This window comes from Moschus berezovskii, chromosome 14 (genome assembly GCF_049115385.1).
Source record: "Moschus berezovskii isolate FMDL1 chromosome 14, NW_MosBer_1.0, whole genome shotgun sequence".
Classification (NCBI taxonomy): Eukaryota; Metazoa; Chordata; class Mammalia; order Artiodactyla; family Moschidae; genus Moschus; species Moschus berezovskii.
The window spans coordinates 59,330,233-59,350,026 of NC_142473.1; the positions used below are offsets into that span (position 1 = coordinate 59,330,233).

General features: G+C 46.3%; 1 protein-coding gene across 3 annotated transcripts; it reads left to right on the forward strand.

The window, feature by feature from the left end:
• Positions 1-367: 367 nt before the first annotated feature.
• Positions 368-19,156, forward strand: LOC129554687 (2-acylglycerol O-acyltransferase 2-like). Of its 3 annotated transcripts, none has more exons than XM_055423708.2 (6): positions 368-570; positions 4,707-4,885; positions 9,605-9,809; positions 10,123-10,297; positions 11,354-11,553; positions 17,095-19,156. In XM_055423708.2, exons 1-6 carry the CDS (start codon positions 480-482, stop codon positions 17,247-17,249), a joined length of 1,005 nt encoding a protein of 334 aa, XP_055279683.2. In that variant the 5' UTR covers positions 368-479; the 3' UTR covers positions 17,250-19,156. The 3 variants fall into 3 exon arrangements, with proteins under 3 accessions (XP_055279683.2, XP_055279685.2, XP_055279684.2); XM_055423710.2 differs by having other exon boundaries at positions 4,707-4,759; XM_055423709.2 differs by lacking the exons at positions 368-570; positions 4,707-4,885 and adding an exon at positions 8,770-9,518.
• The last annotated feature ends 638 nt before the right edge of the window (positions 19,157-19,794 follow it).

Consider the following 19,794-nt stretch of genomic DNA (forward strand, 5'->3'; position numbering starts at 1 on the left):
GCAAACTGAGGAAAAAGTAGCCAGATGAGGAGATAGTGGGTCTAGAGATATTTATGTGGGGGCTCATACTTCTTATTTATAAAGGGAAACCATGGACCTGGCAGGTGAAAGGACACAATTACTGCAGTCAAATAGTTGTGTAAGTGTAAAGAGGGCAGGTTTGCCCTGTACTTGCTGCTTTATTTGCCAAGTAATGGGCAGGTTTGAGCAAAGGTGATCTGGCAGATAATGTATTGCCTGAAGAGTCTAGTGCACTTCTCTTCCTCTGTAGTAAGTTTAGTCCAGGCCAGGTGATTTTAAATATTTCACCTAGGATACTGCACCCTGCCACGGTAGGTGCAATGAGACTCTAAGGCTGGCTAGACAACTTCCCCTACTCCCACAAATACTTAACATGCTCTGGCAGCAACAAAAACCAGCCGGTGTCTCAGACCACAGCAGAGCTCAGAGAAGCCTCCAGAGGAAGCAGAGGAATCAGCATGGTGGAGTTTGCACCTTTGTTTGTGCCACTGGAACGCAGGCTGCAGACCTTCGCGGTCCTGCAGTTGACCTTCTCTTACTTGGCCCTGCGTAAGGAAAACTGAGATGGGTTTGGGAGGCCATGGGCACTTGCCACTTCAGGTGTACATGGTGCATTGATGCGGAAAGATACAGGTCCTAAGGTGGATGCTGAGCCTAGTGCCTGGGGATCACCTGGGCTGAGGGATATCTTGTTCACACGGCCGTGGGGGAGCTTTGCCAATGGGAGTGTGTCTGACTGTCTGTGCCCACCTCAGCCCAGCCTGGGACCTGGGAGTGTCCAGTGGAGGGCAGAATATCAAGTAACTTTGGGCCTGGAAATAGAAGGGAAGCAGCTGAGAAAAGGCATCCGGAGCCTCTGATGCCAGGGACAGTAGTTTGTACCTTGGTCCTCTTCTCAAGGACAAAGGGGATCCCCAACAGGGCTTTAGGTACAGGAGTGACAAGGTCTAATCTGTGGGAGACAAGCTATAATTTAGGGATCTTCTGTGTTGGGTGTTGGGGGAGACGGAGCAGTGGGGAGATGACAGGGAGCAGTTGTTAGCAAATCAGATTTGGGTCGACTTGTGGGAACACAGTAAAGCTCCTATACTGAAACTGGGTTGTGATGAAAAAAGTGTAGGCTTTATTACAGGGGCCAAGCAAGGAGTCCAGAGAGTTAAAGCTCAAAATGCCTGAAACCTCTTTGATTACCAGGGAATGGTGTCTAGAGACTGGGTGAGGTAGAGATGCTGGGTGCATGATCAACCCCTAGAAAATCGTCTGATTGCTTGGTGGTGAGGTAACTTGGAGTCACCAACATCAGCCTTGTGGTTTCCCCTGTTCTGAGGTCTATGGGCTGGTGGGCAACTTCTTCCATCTGCTGGAGTTCAATATCTGCAAAACCACTCAATGATGAGTCTCAATATTATCTACGGCGCTTGGGAACAAACTAAAATTCTTTGAATTTGTGGAATGGTTAAACTGTTATTTATTTTCTTGATTGGGACTGTTTTCTTTCTGTGTTTATGATTTATCTTAATAATTTTATTTTTGAAATTTGGTGGAGGCTTAGGAAGCTGAAGATTTTCGACAAATAAGAGGCAGGCAGAGGCCATGAGGGATCTTTCCCAGGAAGGTTGCATAGGTTCTGCTCAATCATAAGGTCACAATCTACATCAGATGTCACCTCATAGACCCATGATTGAAAACTAGCCCCCTGATTGTCTTTGTGTTTGTACAGCCAATGAGCGAAGTATGGCTTTTGCATTTTAAATAATTTTGTGCCTATGCAATATCCTCCACGTTGCCTCTTGAGCCCTAGTGTCTGAAATGCTTCCAGTTTTGCTCTTTAAAAGATTACTTACCCTGGTCTAGGGAGGCTGGCAGTGGGTGGAGAGAAGGGGCTCTTTTCTAAAGATATTAGGAGATGAATCTACAAGGCGGAATGTACAGGCCTTCAGGAAAGGCAGTTTTCCCAGGAGGGAAGTAAACGCTGCACATATAGTGAAGAGATGGTTCACGCTGGCCTAGTGCAGTTTGGGGAGGGCGACGATGTGTCCTGAAAGGTCAACCGGGACCTGTTACTGAGGACTCAGGCCCCAGCAACTAATACTTTTCAGTGGGTTACTGGTATAATCTGTTTCTTTCCTCTTCTCTAGAATTCACACACTCACGCAGGAACATAAGCTCCTTTCAGATAGCTTGTCTTGTTCTCATCTGCATCTCCATCTCCTAGAAGAATTAATGTTCATAAATGCTTGTTGAATGATTGAATGTTGGGGGCATGATATGGACATAACTGTAGAATTGAAACCAGCACTCATCCTGCTGGCTTTCTGTATGAGGTTAGCTAACCTGAATACCTTCTCTGGGTCTCGGTAAAGTGGATTTTACATCTTTCCTTCTTGTCATTATGAGGGGAAAAAAGGTGTTTTCTTTCTTTAGGGGAGGGACTTCCCTGGTGGCTCAGAAGGTAAAGTGTCTGCCTACAATGCGGGAGACCCAGGTTCGATCCCTGGCTCGGGAAGATCCCCTGGAGAAGGAAATGGCAACCCACTCCAGTATTCTTGCCTGGAGAATCCCATGATTGGAGGAGCCTGGTGGGCTACAGTCCATGGGGTCGCAAAGAGTCGGACACGACTGGGCTACTTCACTTCACTTCACTTCTTTAAGGGTGGAAAATGCACCCAAGTTAGGATTTTGCCTGCTGACAGTACTTAAAGGAGAGGCCAGAGTGAGGGAGATGTTTAGATGGGGAGTTCTTTCTGATCAAGTGGAAATGCGCACATTTTAAAATTCTTTTTTCTGTCTGAAAAACAAATACATGCCATTTTAACACATCAAAACAAAATGTGCATTCTAAAAGTAAAAGTTTTCCCCCAAATACTACCCGACAATGAACCTCCATCAACAACTTGGTTATATTCTCTCGACCTGGATGGAAGTTCTAATTTCGTGGGTACAGAGGATCACTTTAGGAAGATGAAAAGAGTTCTGAGATGAAGGTTAATATAGTTACACAACAACGTGAATTAATTGAATTACACCAAATTGACTCTCAAAAATCTTTTCAAGTCTATGTCCAGGAGGGGAACTGCTGGGTCCTATTTTATTCTAATAGTTTTATAAGAAATCTCTACGCTGTTCTCTATAAGCCCTCTGTCATGAGATCATAATTTGAAACGATACAATCTCCCCAATGTCCATAACAGCACATTAACAATAGCTAGCACATTTCGATAACTGGTATATGGTAAACATATTTTGCCATCATTATAATTGAAAGCACAAAACAAAGTGCTCCAAACACAACCCTGAAGCCAGCACCAGGTGGGCAGGAATTCCTGTCCGTTGTTCACGGCTTAACCACCGGCACCAGACAGGTTGGAGGTGCTCTGTAGAAAGAGAGCCTCTGTGAGCCCCACACTACTTTGATTTATGCATTTTGCTACTCTTCAGACTGGGCTTCCCCAGTGCCTCAGCAGTAAATAAACTGCCTGCAATGCACAAGCCACAGAAGATGCGGGTTTGATCCCTAGGTCTGGAAGATCCTCTAGAGGAGAGCATGGAAACTCACTCCAGTACTCTTGCCTGGAGAATATGAACAGTGGAGGCTGGAGGGCTACAGTACAGAGGGTTGCAAAGAGTCCGACAGCACTGAAGCAACTTAGCACCCACACATGCACTATTCAGACTGGGTCAAAAGTCCCCTCCTCCAGGATGTCGGGCATGAATGACAGTCCCGGTTTACCTTACTTTCAAATAAATGACAGGTGTGGATGAACTTCTTTATGAGTATGAGCAAAGGGTGTTCAGTAGAGGGAGTGGAATGGAAAGGACACAATATTCTCTAACGGTGAGACTCAATTAGCATCAGATTAGAGACAGTCTCAAAGACCACCTGACCCTGAGTCAAAACCAGGATTAACCTGTGAAGGGACTCAGAATTTTAAGTCTGGGAGGAATTGCTCACTGGGGCTGTTTCTAGCCCTGCTGCAGTCCTGATGAACAGGCCAGGCATGAGTTGTCCTCTTCCTCCCTCCTTCCTTCAGCAGGACAAACCTGGTAGCAAAAGAAAGAGCTCAGCAAAACTAAAGAACCTGGGAGTTGTATCAGCTGAGCAGCTTAGTGTAGTTGGAACTTGAGGTGCATGTGGTGTGTGAGACTGGAACAAGAGAGGGTTTGGGCCACCAGTGGGGAGCTTGAGCTAGGCTGAGCTGCTTGAGCTGAGCCTCAAAGTTATAAGAAGTCATGGGGGGTTTTAACTAAAAGGGGAGTGTGATGGGATGTATCTACGGAAAGATGAGCTGGGGGTAGACAGGAAGTGGGCTGGGTAGAGAGAAAACCTTTACTCTGGGGTTCTAAAGATTGGGTACTGAAAAAGTTCAAGCTGTCACATCTCCATCAGGCCTTTGGTGAGCATCTGGTGAATACAGAGAGAAAAGGAGGGGGAAGACTCAAATGAGTAAGCAATCTGGTGCAGTGAGACAATGCGAGTTTGAAATTGGACCAGCTGGTTTCAAAGCCAGGCTCTCAATGTGACACTGGTAGTGTTGACAACATTTTCTCCTACTCGAAACCTTGGGGATCTGATCAATTCCTCCTAGGAGGAGGGCAGGAATGGACAGTGTTGTTAGAACTGGGTATATGGGCAGAGCTCGTTCCTTCATATCTCTGACCACTAATGGGTCTGCTTTCCTTCCCAGACTTGGTCTGCTACGTAGTCTTTATCGCGTTCCTGTTCACAAGATTCTGGATGGTCAGTATCCTGTATGCAATCTGGTGGTACCTGGATCGACACAGGCCACGACAGGGGGGCAGGCAGAGTGCTTTCATAAGGCACTGGACCATATGGAAGTACTCAAAGGACTATTTCCCCATCACAGTGAGTATGGAGCAGACTAGGGAATGGTCAGGACCATAGTTCCCACGTGTCCATGATGATGTTTGACCCTGTGTGCAGTGAGCAGAATACTGGCCTGGGAGCAGAAGAAAGGCTTCTACCACTACTAGGGGAAGAATCAGCTTCTGTCTGACTATGGTTGTGCGACTTCAGTGAGGTGAGGCCACTATGACAACTGATGAATGAGCAGGATTTGAGGAACGCAGAAGGCCATGTAGTGCAGCTCACTTATGTATCTTACAGGTGTAATCCCTCTACAGTCTAAGTTTGGCGTGAAGCAATCTGTATGAAAACAAGCTTTTCAGATCTTTGGTTGACACTGTATAAGATGAGGATACTGATACCCTGAGAGGGAAGAAGGTGTGAGCAAGGATATAGAGCAGGTTCTTTTACTGCTTTTAAAGTGTGTGCATTGGCTCTGAGAATAGAAACAGAGCTGAGAGCCCTCAGGGAGTATTCTGCCCCTGAGTGTTTGATTCGTTTTGTGCCTTGGACAGAGCTTAGCTCATTCTGAATCTCAGTTTCCTCAGTTCAGTTCAATTCAGTCTCTCAGTCATGTCTGACTCTTTGCAACCCCACGAATCACAGCACGCCAGACCTCCCTGTCTATCACCAACTCCCTGAGTTAACTCAAACTCATGTCCATCCAGTCAGTGATGCCATCCAGCCATCTCATTCTCTGTCGTCCCCTTCTCCTCCTGCCCCCAGTCCCTCCCAGCATCAGAGTCTTTTCCAGTGAGTCAACTCTTCGCATGAGGTGGCCAAAGTATTGGAGTTTCAGCTTTAGCATTAGTCCTTCCAGTGAACATCCAAGACTGAGCTCTTTAGAATGGACTGGTTGGATCTCCTTGCAGTCCAAGGGACTCTCAAGAGTCTTCTCCAACACCACAGTTAAAAAGTATCAATTCTTCGACGATCAGCTTTCTTCACAGTCCAACACTCACATCCATACATGACCGCTGGAAAAACCATAGCCTTGACTAGACGGACCTTTGTTAGCAAAGTAATGTCTCTGCTTTTTATATGCTATCTACGTTGGTCAAAACTTTCCTTCCAAGGAGCAAGCGTCTTTTAATTTCATCGCTGCACATTCATTGGCAGTGATTTTGGAGCTCCCCAAAATAAAGTCTGACACTATTTCCACTGTTCCCATCTATTTCCCATGAAGTGATGGGACCAGATGCCATGATCTTTGTTTTCTGAATGTTGAGCTTTAAGCCAACTTGTTCACTCTCCTCTTTCACTTTCATCAAGAGGCTTTTAAGTTCCTCTTCACTTTCTGCCATCAGGGTGGTGTCCTCTGCATATCTGAGGTTATTGATCTTTCTCCCGGCAATCTTGATTGCAGTTTGTGCTTCTTCCAGCCCAGCGTTCCTCATGATGTACTCTGCATATAAATTAAATAAGCAGGGTGACAATATACAGCCTTGACGTACTCCTTTTCCTATTTGGAACCAGTCTGTTGTTCCATGTCCAGTTCTACTGTTGCTTCCTGACCTGCATATAGATTTCTCAACAGGCAGGTCAGGTGGTGTGGTATTCCCATCTCTTTCAGAATTTTCCACAGTTTATTGTGATCCACACAGTCAAAGGCTTTGGCATAGTCAATGAGGTAGAAATAGATGTTTTTATGGAACTCTCTTGCTTTCTCCATGATCCAGCAGATGTTGGCCATTTGATCTCTGGCTCCTCTGCCTTTCCTAAAAGCAGCTTGAACATCTGGAAGTTCACGGTTCACATATTGCTGAAGCCTGGCTTGGAAAATTTTGAGCATGACTTTACTAACATGTGAGATGAGTGCAATTGTGCAGTAGTTTGAGCATTCTTTGGCATTGCCTTTCTTTGAGATTGGAATGAAGATAGACCTTTTCCAGTCCTGTGGCCACTGCTGAGTTTTCCAAATTTGATGACATATTGAGTGCAACACTTTCACAGCATCATCTTTCAGGATTTGAAATAGCTCAACTGGAATTCCATTACCTCCACTAGCTTTGTTCATCGTGATGCTTTCTAAAGCCCACTTGACTTCACATTCCAAGATGTCTGGCTCTAGGTGAGTGATCACACCATCATGATTATCTGTGTCGAGAAGATCTTTTTTGTACAGTTCTGTGTATTCTTGCCACTTCTTCTTAATATCTTCTGCTTCTGTTAGGTTCATACAATTTCTGTCCTTTATCGAGCCCATCTTCACATGAAATGGTCCCTGTGTATCTCTAATTTTCTTGAAGAGATCTCTAGTCTTTCTTATTCGGTTGTTTCCTCTACTTCTTTGCATTGATCGCTGAGGAAGGCTTTCTTATCTCTCCTTGCTATTCTTTGGAACTCTGCATTCAGATGCTTATATCTTTCTTTTTCTCCTTTGCTTTTCACTACTCTTCTTTTCCTCAGGGATCCACTAAAGACTCCAGTTCCTCCTATTCTGCCTTTCTCTTAATCTCTGATCTCTGGCTCATAGTACCTCATGTCCATTTTGTACACTGGAACCTGGACACAAGGATCAGTCCTTAGGAATGAAGGCCCCTGAATCTGAGTGAACTGACTTTTGCTCGATTCTGAATCCCAAACAGACTAAACCCTTGGATGTCAGCAGCTGTGATGGTTGATTATCTACTGGGGATAAGAAGAGTAAGGCAGAGAAGACACAGAGAGGAGCCAAGCAAGGACAGGCGGCCCTTTCTGGACACAGGAGAGAAGAATGTATACGGTGCCACCTCTGAAAGTGGACATCATAGGTTCTAGTGCAGGTCTGTGACATGCCAGTGGTGTGACCTTAGGTGATAACACAGGCTCTCTGAGTCAGTTTCTTCATGTGTAAAGTGTAAATGCTGCCACAGACATCACTGGGTTGTGTGGATTCCATGAGACATCAGGTGATCCTGGGACTTCTGAGGACAGCATCTGGCTCTCCATTCACCCCTGGAATGCTGTCATTTGCATATCTGGCCGAAAAACTCCACTGAACGTCTCTGTGCCGGTCTTATCTGTGTCTTCTCTGTCCCTCCTGTAACCAGGTATCTCCCCCAGAGGATTTCTCACATAGGACACTACTGACATTGTGGGAAACACATTTGTAGAAATTTCATGAGCACAGGGTTCAGGATTGTAGACCCCTGCAGTCCTGTGGCAAGAACAGCTGCAGATGACGGGCAGTACAAATGAGCGGCCAGCCGAGGGAGAGATGACATGCACTCTCACCTCCCTGTCCTGGACTGGGGCCTGCAGGAGACGCTACAGCTCACAGATTCTGAACTCTTGTCACCTCCCAGGAGAACGTCCGAATCGTCCACACACCTTAACAGAGCAGGCCCTTCAGGGATCTTCAGAGGGTTCAGAGAGTCTCTGCTATCTACTGGAAACAAGTGTCCAACCTTAGGGTTGTCAGGTGTGTTGTTCTGAGGCCTTACTGAGGACTGTATTCAGAGATAGTCTCTCAATATCTCTGAGGAGCTGTTCTAAAAGGGAAGGGAGAAGTCAGTACTTACAGGGCTTTGTTGGAAAGGACAAAACAAAACAAGCCATGTAGCTAAACATCAAAAGATTGCTGCCCGTCAAAAGCAGACATCTCCAGTTAATGATTTTCATGTTTTTCTACATACGGAGAGATAGAAAATCTGGGCTCACTGAAGTATTTCCTGTGATGTGCATCCTCACTTTTTGTGAACATTATCCTATTTTCTTCCATCCTGAATTCCTTTCAAAGCCCATTGTCAGTTGCAGAAACAGTGGTTGCCGACTTGAAGGCCGGCAAGCAACATTCCTTGTGTTAACAATTCTGCTGGCGTACTACACTCACAGTCCTTTGTGCTGTGATTCTATGAGCTAGAGCTGAATGGTAGAGTTTCTAGAGAATTTAGGAGACTACTTCTGAGCACTGGAGCTTTCTAAATGCAGCCTATGGGCTTCCAAAAGAGGTATTGGAGGAGAATCAGGCAGTGTTCCCGGAGGACAATTGATTTCCCCTCATTCTGTGAAAAGTTCAGGAGCTGAGTTTCTGTGTAAGATATCATTATCCAGGAACAGCAGTGTCTGCACAGGCCAATGCCTGAGAAGGGGTGCAGCGCTGTTGCCAGGCTGTGCCCTGGTGTCAGGAAGTGCTGCAGATTTGACAGGATACCTCCCTGACCTCTCTCCACCCACACCTGCGGGCATCACTAGAGACTTCATGGCCCTCCTCCCAATCTGTACCTTCAGCACCCTGGGGTCTCTTACACTGAGTCACAGGGACTCAGCGGTCCAGTTCTTGACCCGGGACAGAACTCCAGATGCCACAAAACTTGGTGAAAGGCTCACTCCCTCCCATGATGACTCCTTCATTCTGGTGAGGCTCTGCCTAGGGCATGGTCTGCCTTCAAATAGGACATTGGCTTGTCTCCAGTCTTCTTCCCAGGAGTCCTACCTTAGCCTTGGGCCCATTTCTTCTTTCCCAAACAGGCAGCATTGGCCTCATCCATTCGTGGTACTGTGTTCTCTGTCTTCTTTCCATAGTCTCCCTGAGTATCTCCTCTGTTTCATGCTTTCACCAGGGACAAGGATCCTCAGACAAGACATCTCTCATCACAGGACACTCACATGGAGTGTGACAGCACTTGGGCACAGGGGACACATAGAAGAGGTCAGCCCAGAAATTTAGCAGGGAGAGAGGAGTGGGGTTTGGGGGGGGGGGTGCAGCCCCGATTCACCTGATTGCTGTCCCTACAGTTGGTCAAGACTGCTGAGCTGGACCCCTCCCGGAACTACCTCGCTGGCTTCCACCCTCATGGGGTCCTCGCCACTGGAGCATTTATCAACCTGTGCACAGAGAGCACGGGCATCTCCTCAGTTTTCCCAGGCATCCGCTCACATCTGATGATGATGTACTTTTGTTTCTGGGCCCCGTTCTACAGGGATTACATCATGTCCTTAGGTGAAATTTTCCTTTCTTTCTATCCCAGGACGATGGGGGCTCAACATGCGGAGGGATTTTTAAGTTGATGGCCAGTTGTTCTTTACTTCTTCCAAGTGAATGTGTAGTAGACAGGAGAGGAGACCCAAAGAAGCATTTCCCATAGCTCTGTGCTCAGTGATGAACTTGGTGGGAGTATTGGGAATAGGGGTAGTGCTCAGTGCCTGTCATCAAGGGACTCCCAACTGGGAGGTGGGGGAGAGCCCAAGTGACATATTCCTGAACCGTGCTTGCCGCCTTCACACTGTATGTGACCACCTTCCTCTCTCCCCAGGGCTGGTCTCATCAGAAAAGGAGAGTGTTACTCACATTCTGAGCAGGAAAGGAGGCGGCAACCTGCTGTCCATTGTTGTTGGGGGCGTCAAGGAATCACTGAATGCCAGGCCTGGAGCCTACAAGCTGGTGCTGCGGAACCGCAAGGGCTTCATCAGGCTCGCCCTGATGCACGGGTATTGGGGAGAGGGCTCTGGGTTCAACTGGAGATTGGCAAGGATTGAAGTTTAGAGGGAAGACTGCAGAGGCAAACGCAGATCCTATTTTGGCAGGCAGATTCTCCTTTCATTAACAATGAAGATTGTATGTTGGTGATAGATACACTGTCTCAGACCCACATACCCAGAGAAGATACTATAAGGAAGATTTTGTAACGAAAGGGATTACGTCTCAAAGGTCATATTGCTGAAAGCTTGCATTACATCAGAGATCTAGGAACTCTGGGAGAATGGAGCTTGGGACATAACTTAAAGCTATTCTCCTATCTTTAAACTTCTGTGAAGAATACAAAGCTAGCTGGAAGAGATTTTCCCAGACTGTCTGCAGATGTTTTATATCTGGGAGGACTCTCAGCAGTATTTGGTTTGTTTTATGATCGTGTAACCATAAAGGGTTAATCTTGAATTTGTGCTGGACCTGCTTTTGTGACTTTAGCCCTCATCTTGCAGCTTTTGTTACTGTAGGAAGGCCTAATGGACTGCCTAAGGAAGGTAACCTGAGATGCTGGCCTGTAAAGGATGTAAGGAAGTGAAACTAACAGATTTTCCTCCCTGAGGCTACCCATTCTAGGGGACATTTGCAAGGATCAAACAGTCTGTTTAGTTAGTTTCCTCACCTATATCCCAATCTATGATCCATAAAGGACTTTGCAATCAGCCCTTCAGGATGTTATTTGGAGGCAGTAGCCTGACATCTTCTTGGTCAGCCACTCTGAATAAAGTCCCTTTCTCGTTCCAACACTTTGTCTCAGATTCACTAGTCTATCTTGTGACAAGCAGAGCAAGCATGGACTCAGTATCAATCCGAGTGCTGGTCGTTGGCCCTAAGAGCCATGACATGCCTGAAATTCTAAAACAAGACCAAGGCAGATCTGGGAGACACCGGAATTCTAATTTTCTCCCAGGGCTCTGTGCTCTGTTCCAGTTCCTGCTCACAAGGTCCCTTCAGGGGGCTAGGTGACCACCTTATGCCTTCTTGCCCCTCCACACACCCTCTCTCCTGTCTCCCTCTAGGGCAGCTCTGGTGCCGATCTTCTCCTTTGGGGAGAATGACATATATGACCAGGTTGAGAACTCTCCTGGTTCCTGGTTGCGGTGGTTTCAGGACCGACTTCACAAGAGCATTAGAGGCTCCATCCCTCTCTTCTATGGCCGTGGAGTCTTCCAGTACAGCTTTGGTCTTATGCCCTACCGCCGACCCATCACCACTGTGGGTGAGCCTAGACCCGGGTTGGGAGGGGAAGGGCTATAGAGAAAGAGGCCTGGGCTTGTGCTGCAAGGAGACCTGGACACAGAGCAGCGCACCCTTCACTTTGTGGAGCACAAGTTCTAGAGTGTGAGACAGACACAGAGGCAAGTAACCCTATGAAAGGCAGTCTAGAATGAGAAGAGTAACAGGGGCACAAGGGCCAGTAGCCTCTACTGATCACTGTGCCCCTGCTTGTGTCAGGCACTGCACTGTCTGCTTACGTGCAGTGGTTTAGATTTCCCAACAACTTGTGAGATTCAGTTCAGTTCAGTCACTCAGCCATGTCTGACATTTTGCGACCCCATGAACCGCAGCACGCCAGGTCTCCCTGTCCATCACCAACTCCTGGAGTTCACCCAAATCTATGTCCATTGAGTGCTGATGCCATCCAACCATCTCATCCTCTGTCGTCCCCTTGTCCTCCTGCCCTCTATCTTTCCAAGCATCAGGGTCTTCTCACATGAGTCAGGTCTTCACGTCAGGTGGCCAAAATATTGGAGTTTCAGCTTCAACATTAGTCCCACCAATGAACATCCAGGACTGACCTCCTTTAGGATGGACTGGTTGGATCTCCTTGCAGTCCAAGGGACTCTCAAGAGTCTTCTCCAACACCACAGTTCAAAACCATCAATTCTTTGGCACTTAGCTTTCTTTATAGTCCAACACTCACATCCATACATGACTACTGAGAAAACCATAGCCTCGACTAGACGGGCCTTTGTTGACAAAGTAATGTCTCTGCTTTTCGATATGCTGTCTGCATTGGTCATAACTTTCCTTCCAAGGAGTAAGCATCTTTTAATTTCATGGCTGCAATCACCATCTGCAGTGATTTTGGGGCCCCCCAAAAAATAAAGTCAGCCACTGTTTTTGTTGCAGGAAGGGGGACGCCTTCCAGGCCCTGAAACTGGGCTCTTGTCTAACACTCAGAAAAGAATTTTCTGAGGAGACACATGTGCTGACAACACAAGAGATTTTATCGGGAAAGGGCACCCGGGTGGAGAGCTGTAGGGTAAGGGAACCCAGGAGAACAGCCCTGTCACAGGGCTTGCAGTCTCAGGTTTTATAGTGATGGGATTAGTTTCCGGGTTGTCTTTAGCCAATCATTCTGACTCAGAGTCCTTCCTGGTGGTGCATGCCTTGTTCATCCAATATGGAAGCCAGAGAGAAGGATTCTGGGAAGTGGTGTCTTCTTTTGACCTTTCCTGAACTCTTCTGTTGGTGGAGGCTTATTAGTTCCCTGTTCCTTACCAGGACCTCCTGTTGCAAAACAACTCATGCAAATGGTTACTATGGTGCATGGCCAGGGTGGGCGATTTCAATCAGTGTGCTTCCCCTAACATTTCCGCTATTTCCCCATCTATTTGCCATGAAGCGATGGGACCAGATGCCATGATCTTCGTTTTCTCAATGTTGAGCTTTAAGCCAACTTTTCCACTCTCCTCTTTCACTTTCATCAAGAGGCCCTTTAGTTCTTCTTCACTTTCTGCCATAAGGGTGGTATCACCTGCATATCTGAGATTATTGATATTTCTCCTGGCAATCTTGATTGCAGCTTGTGCTTCTTCCAGCCCAGCGTTCCTGATGATGTACTCTGCATATAAGTTAAATAAGCAAGGTGACAATATACAGCCTTGACGTCCTCCTTTTCTTATTTGCAACCAGTCTGTGATTCCATGTCCAGTTCTAACTGTTGCTTCCTGATCTGCATACAGATTTCTCAAGAGGCAGGTCAGATGGTCTGGTATCCCTACCTCTTTCAGAATTTTCCGCAGTTTATTGTGATCCACATAGTCAAAGGCTTTGGCATAGTCAATGAATCAGATTGATGTTTTTCTGGAACTCTTTTGCTTTTACGATGATGCAGCGTATGTTGATAATTTGATCTCTGGTTCCTCTGCCATTTCTAAAACCAGCTTGAACATCTGGAAGTTCACATATTGCTGAAGCCAGGCTTGGAGAATTTTAAACACCACTTTACTAGCATGTGAGATGAGTGCAATTGTGTGGTACTTTGAGCATTTTTTTGGCATTGCCTTTCTTTGGGATTGGAATGAAAACTGACCTTTTCCAGTCCTGTGGCCACTGCTGAGTTTCCAAATTTGCTGGCGTGTTGAGGGCGACAATTTCACAGCATCACCTTTCAGGATTTGAAATAGCTCAACTCCAGGGCCTCTCATTCCCATTTTATTGATTGCAAACATAGATGCACAGAAAGTAAATCACTTCCAAGAGATCACCCTGCCCTTGGTAACAAAGTTGAGGTTTGATAAGGGTATTTGATTTATTATTATGCAAGACAAAGAGGGTTTAATTCTGACCACAGCGTCTAATGACAGTAATTGGAGAAGGTGGATACAAGACCATTGTAGGTCTATTAGAACTGTGTGTAAAGTAGCAGTCATCAGGCTTTGAAGGAAAGCCAGAGGGATTTCCTTGTAAATAATGGGCATGGGTTTTAGTCCATAGACTTAGCACCGTCCTTCAGCTATTTGCTTTCTTATTGAATTCCAACTAGGATCCAATAGAGCTGTTCATCTCTACTCACCCAGTCATTTCTTAGTTGAGTTCAGACAACCCCCTCTATGAAAATTTCTTTGCATTGTGTGGTGGTGGTCTCATGAATGTTTCAGTTCAGTTCAGTCACTAGCCATGTCCAGCTATTTGCGACCCCATGAATAACAGCACACCAGGCCTCCCTGTCCATCACCAACTCCCGGAATTCACTCAAACTCACGTCCATCGAGTCGGTGAGGCCATCCAGCCATCTCACTCTCTGTCGTCCCGTTCTCCTCCTGCCCGCAATCCCTCCCAGCATCAGAGTCTTTTCCAGTGAGTCAACTTTTCGCATGAGGTGGCCAAAGTATTGGAGTTTCAGTTTTAGTTCAGTCCTTCCAATGAACACACAGGACTGATCTCCGTTGTATCTCCTTGCGGGCCACGGGACTTTCAAGAGTCTTCTCGAACACCACAGTTCAAAAGCATCAATACTTTGGCGATCAGTTTTCTTCACAGTCCAACTCTCACATCCATAGATGACCACTGGAAAAGCCATAGCCTTGACTAGATGGAACTTGGTTGGCAAAGTAATGTCGCTGCTTTTAATATGCTATCTAGGTTGGTCATAACTTTCCTTCCAAGGAGTAAGCGTCTTTTAATTTCATGGCTGCAATCAGCATCTGCAGTGATTTTGGAACCCAAAAAAGTCTGACACTATTTCCCCATCTATTTCCCATGAAGTGATGGGACCAGATGCCATGATCTTAGTTTTCTCAATGTTGAGCTTTAAGCCAACTTGTTCAATCTCCTCTTTCACTTTCATCAAGAGCCTCTTTATTTCGTCTTCACTTTCTACCATAAGGGTGATGTTATCTGCATAACTGAGGTTATCGATATTTCTCCCAGCAATCTTGATTCCAGCTTGAGCTTTTTCCAGTCCAGCATTCCCCACAATGTACTCTGCATAGAAGTTAAATAAGCAGGGTGACAATATACAGCCTTAACGTACTCCTTTTCCTATTTGGAACCAGTCTGTTACTCCATGTCCAGTTCTAACTGTTCCTTCCTGACCTGCATACAGGTTTCTCAAGAAGCATGTCTGGTTGTCTGGTATTCCCATCTCTTTCAGAATTTTCCACAGTTTTATGTGATCCATACAGTCAAAGGCTTTGGCATAGACAATAAAGCAGAAATAGATGTTTTTCTGGAACTCCCTTGCTTTTTCCATGATCCAGTGCATGTCGGCCATTTGATCTCGGTTCCTCTGTCTTTTCTAAAACCAACTTGAACATCTGGAAGTTAACGGTTCATGTATTGCTGAAGCCTGGCTTGGAGAATTTTGAGCATGACTTTACTAGCGTGTGAGATGAGTGAAATTGTGCGGTAGTTTGAGCATTCTTTGGCATTGCCTTTCTTTGGGATTGGAATGAAGACTGACCTTTTCCAGTCCTGTGGCCACTGCTGAGTTTTTTAAATTTGCAGGCATATGGAGTGCAACACTTTCACAGCATCATCTTTCAGGATTTGATATAGCTCAACTGGAATTCCATCTCCTCCACTAGCTTTGTTCGTAGTGATGCTTTCTAAGGCCCACTTGACTTCACATTCCAGGATGTCTGGCTCTAGGTGAGTGATCACACTATCATGATTATCTGGGTCATGAAAATCTTTTTGTACACTTCTTCTGTGTATTCTTGCCACCTCTTCTTAATATCTTCTGCTTCTGTTAGGTCCATACCATTTCTGTCCTTTATTGAGCCCATCTTTGCATGAAATATTCCCTTGGTATCTCTAATTTTCTTGAAGAGATCTTTAGTCTTTCCTATTCTGTTGTTTTCCTCTATTTCTTTGCATTGATCGCTGAGTAAGGCTTTCTTATCTCTCCTTGCTATTCTTTGGAACTCTGCATTCAGATGCTTATATCTTTCCTTTTCTCCTTTGCTTTTCGCTTCTCTTCTTTTCACAGCTATTTGTAAGGCCTCCCCAGACAGCCATTTTGCTTTTTTGCGTTTCTTTTCCATGGCATGATCTTGATTCCTGTTTCCTCTACAATGTCACGAACATCCGTCCATAGTTCATTAGGCTCTCTATTGATCAGACCTAGTCCCTTAAATCTATTTCTCATTTCCATGTATAATCTCAAGAGATTTGTTAGGTCATATTTGAACAGTCCAGTGGTTTTCCCTACTCTCTTCAATTTAAGTGTGAATTTGGCAATAAGAAATTCATGATCTGAGCCACAGTCAGCTCCTGGTCTTGCTTTTGCTAACTGTATAGAGCTTCTCCATCTTTGGATGCAAAGAATATAATCAACTTGATTTCGGTGTTGACCATCTGGTGATGTCCATGTGCAGAATCTTCTCTTATGTTGTTGGAAGAGGGTCTTTGCTATGACCAGTGAATTCTCTTGGCAAAACTCTATTAGCCTTTGCCCTGCTTCATTCCATACTCCAAGGCCAAATTTCCCTGTTACTCCAGTTGTTTCTTGACTGCCTACATGAATGTTTATAGAGCTGCAACCTCCAGACCATTCCCAAGAGAAGACATAGCAGCTGCTTTCTGATTCACCTCTTCCTATAGACACAAGCTCTTCCAATCATGGCATCTGAGAATCCCAGAGTCACCTTTCCCAGAGGCTAAGTGCACATCCCCAGCCCTTACACCCTGGTACTGATTTTTCCTGGCTATGTGACATTGAACAAGGTATTTAACCTCCCTGGGCCTCATTTCCTCAGGAGTCAAACAGGAATAATATCAGGTGATTTCCCCATAAGATTGTTAGCATTACAGAAGAGATAATGCATGCAAATGCTTGCTGACTGTATTGTTGATATTTCAGAATCTTGAAATTGACCTAACATCTTAGAATCTATAACTCAAAATAGAATTGAAAGGGAGGGAATTAGACTGCTTACCTGCTCAGATGACCAGTCTAGTGGGAACACCAAGGTCCCTGCGCCTTCAGTGGTTCCTCATCTGGACCACCACTCACCTCTGTGTCTTGCAGTGGGGAAGCCCATCGAGGTGCAGAAGACACCACATCCCTCCCAGGAAGAGGTGGACAGGCTTCACCAGCGCTACGTGAAGGAGCTGGAAAATCTCTTCGAAGCCCACAAGCTCAAGTACAACGTTCCCAGAGACCAACACTTGGAGATCTGCTGAGCACCTCCCCAGAGTAGGGGCTCCTCCAAAAAGCAGGGCTGGCATTAGGGAGGATGGTCGGAGGTGCTGTGATCCCAGAAGGCTTCCTGGAGGTATCTGTTGAACACATCTCCAGAGCTTTCACTGACCTCTGAAGCTCCTCCCCACACCAGGCCTTGGGTCACAGCTGGCTTCTGGGAGAGGAGAGCAGACTCTGGCATCAGTGATTTACTCTCCTGCTGTGACTTCTCTGTAATGGGTCCTCTTCGTATCTGCCCACCTGAGAAATGGGAGAGATGCTAGGAGAGAATGATGTCTGTTTGTCTTTCCTTTGTGATCCTGTCACTCAATGAGCAGGACAAAGAGCAGCTCCAGTGAGCAGCTTTTTCTTCCTCTGCCTTGATTGACAGGACAGAAGCCACCAGCAAGTGCAGGGCATTCTCTTACAAACTCTTGCATCCTGTATCCTTCCTGTCCCAGCTCCTCCCTCCCAGAGCTGAAGAGGAAGGCCAGGCCACAACCTCCTGATTCATCCAGGCACCTTTGAGTTTCTGATCGTATGAGCCCTGGGCAGCCAGAGCGGCCCACGAGGTGGGGAAGGAGACTTCAGCTCTGTCTCTGGCTAAATGACCATGCACAGACTTCTTCACCCTTCTTCTGAGCCTCTGTTTTCCTGCTTGACTAAAGTGAGCTCTCACCTCACTCTATGTCACAAGAGTTGAGAGGTCCATGAGATAGCCCCTACTCATCCTTTATAACTTCAGCCCTGAGCTTGACACAAAAGGGAGCTCCATAAATGTCAGTTTATCAGTGAAAGGATTCTGTTTCATCCTTCTTCTTTTCTTCCTCCCTACTCCCCAACTGGGAACACTGATCAAAGCCTCCCATTTAATGCCAGCCTGGCCCTCAGCCCTGCTGCCATGTTTCTCCTTCCCACATGGTGGATCCGATGATCCACAGAATAGCAGAATCCTCCCTGACCAGTCAGCTCCAACTTACCACCTCTGCCCTATTCTGTGGGAGACAAGAAGAGGCTATGTGCAGATACAGGGTAGACCAGGGAGAGAAGGAACATGAGGAGGGAATGGTTCCATGTGTCTGCAAGCAGGGGTGATGAAGACATGCCTCTGATGAAAGATACTCTGGGCCACTGGACAATGACACAGATCATAAGGGAGGGGACAGAATGGAAGCATAGGGCCAGAACTGTGAGCCCTAACACCTATGTGGGCAACTTCTTTCTTCCAACAGAAGCTAACAACACCCATAACTATGTATGTGGGCCATCTCAAGAATGTAAATATGCATCCAAGCCTGACGTAACCCTTATCAGTGACCATGTGCAAGGCACATCCCTTCCAAACCTCACTTTTGTTGTCAGAGAAACAAGCATCACAATGTGCACCTTGAATCTTAGGAGATTTAATAAAATAATTAACCATTCTACATCCTGTGTGGAATGGTGGGAAAGTGAAAGTCGCTAAGTCTTGTCCAACTCCTTAAGACCCCATGGACTATAGCCTGTCAGATTCCTCTCTCCATGGACTTCTCCAGGCCAGAATACTGGAGTGGGTAGCTAGCTGTTCCTTCCCTAAGGGGTCTGACCAACCTAGTGACTGAAATCAGGTCTCCTCATTGCAGGTGGATTCTTTCCCATCTGAGCCACAAGGGAATGTTGGGGAGCAGGTGTAATTAGAAGTCAGGTCAGACATGTACCCAACATCTCATCATGGCCTGATCAGGTGGATGATATACGTTCCCAAGAAAGGTGGGAATCAAGAGCAATAGGTTTGAGAGGAGGAGTGATGGTTTCCAACAGGGAAGACTGAAGAGTTGCAGGTGGGCACGACCTTGAAGGCAAGGCAAGATTTACCAAAGAGATAAATTCCCGCCCACTGCAATTTTCCATTCTTGGGTAATAAACCACTGCAGACTTTTGTGTCTGAATGTAGCAAGGAGTTATTATATTGTCACTGTTGTGGGTGGCTGGGAGGTTCCATGAGTTCGTGCTCTCTCACCTAATGTGTTCTGGGATCTGCTGACCTCTTTCCTTGGACATCTTGTCTCCTCAGATTAGTCAGTGACTGTCCCCTCCTTTGTCACATCAGCTCCACGCAACCCACGATCCCAATCCCTTTTCATCCCAGCTCACTCTCCTGATCACAGTCAGTGACTCGTGTTGTGGGCTCGCTTGGGGTGAAAGGTCATGAGCATTAATGGATGAGTGGTCAATTATGTACCCTGGGCACTGGGAGCAACTGAGGCTTCCCCTCAATTCAGTCATGACGGGGCAGCCAACCTGTCCTAGTGTGGGGGGGCAAGAGCCTTGACTTGGCCTGGGGGACCCACTCTCAAGCTCACTCACAAAGCTTCTGGCAGAAGGCTTCAGAGCCCTGCTAGTGGGCTTGTCAATTACTTGGTAGTTGCCAGTGACCAGGCTTCTCCAGAGCAAGCCAGTCAAGAAGGAGAGACAGAGGGTGAGAGAATGAGAGAGCAGCACACACCTTCTACTCCCTAAACCCTGAGTCACTTGGCATCAATTCTGCCTTATTCTCTCAGTTGGATT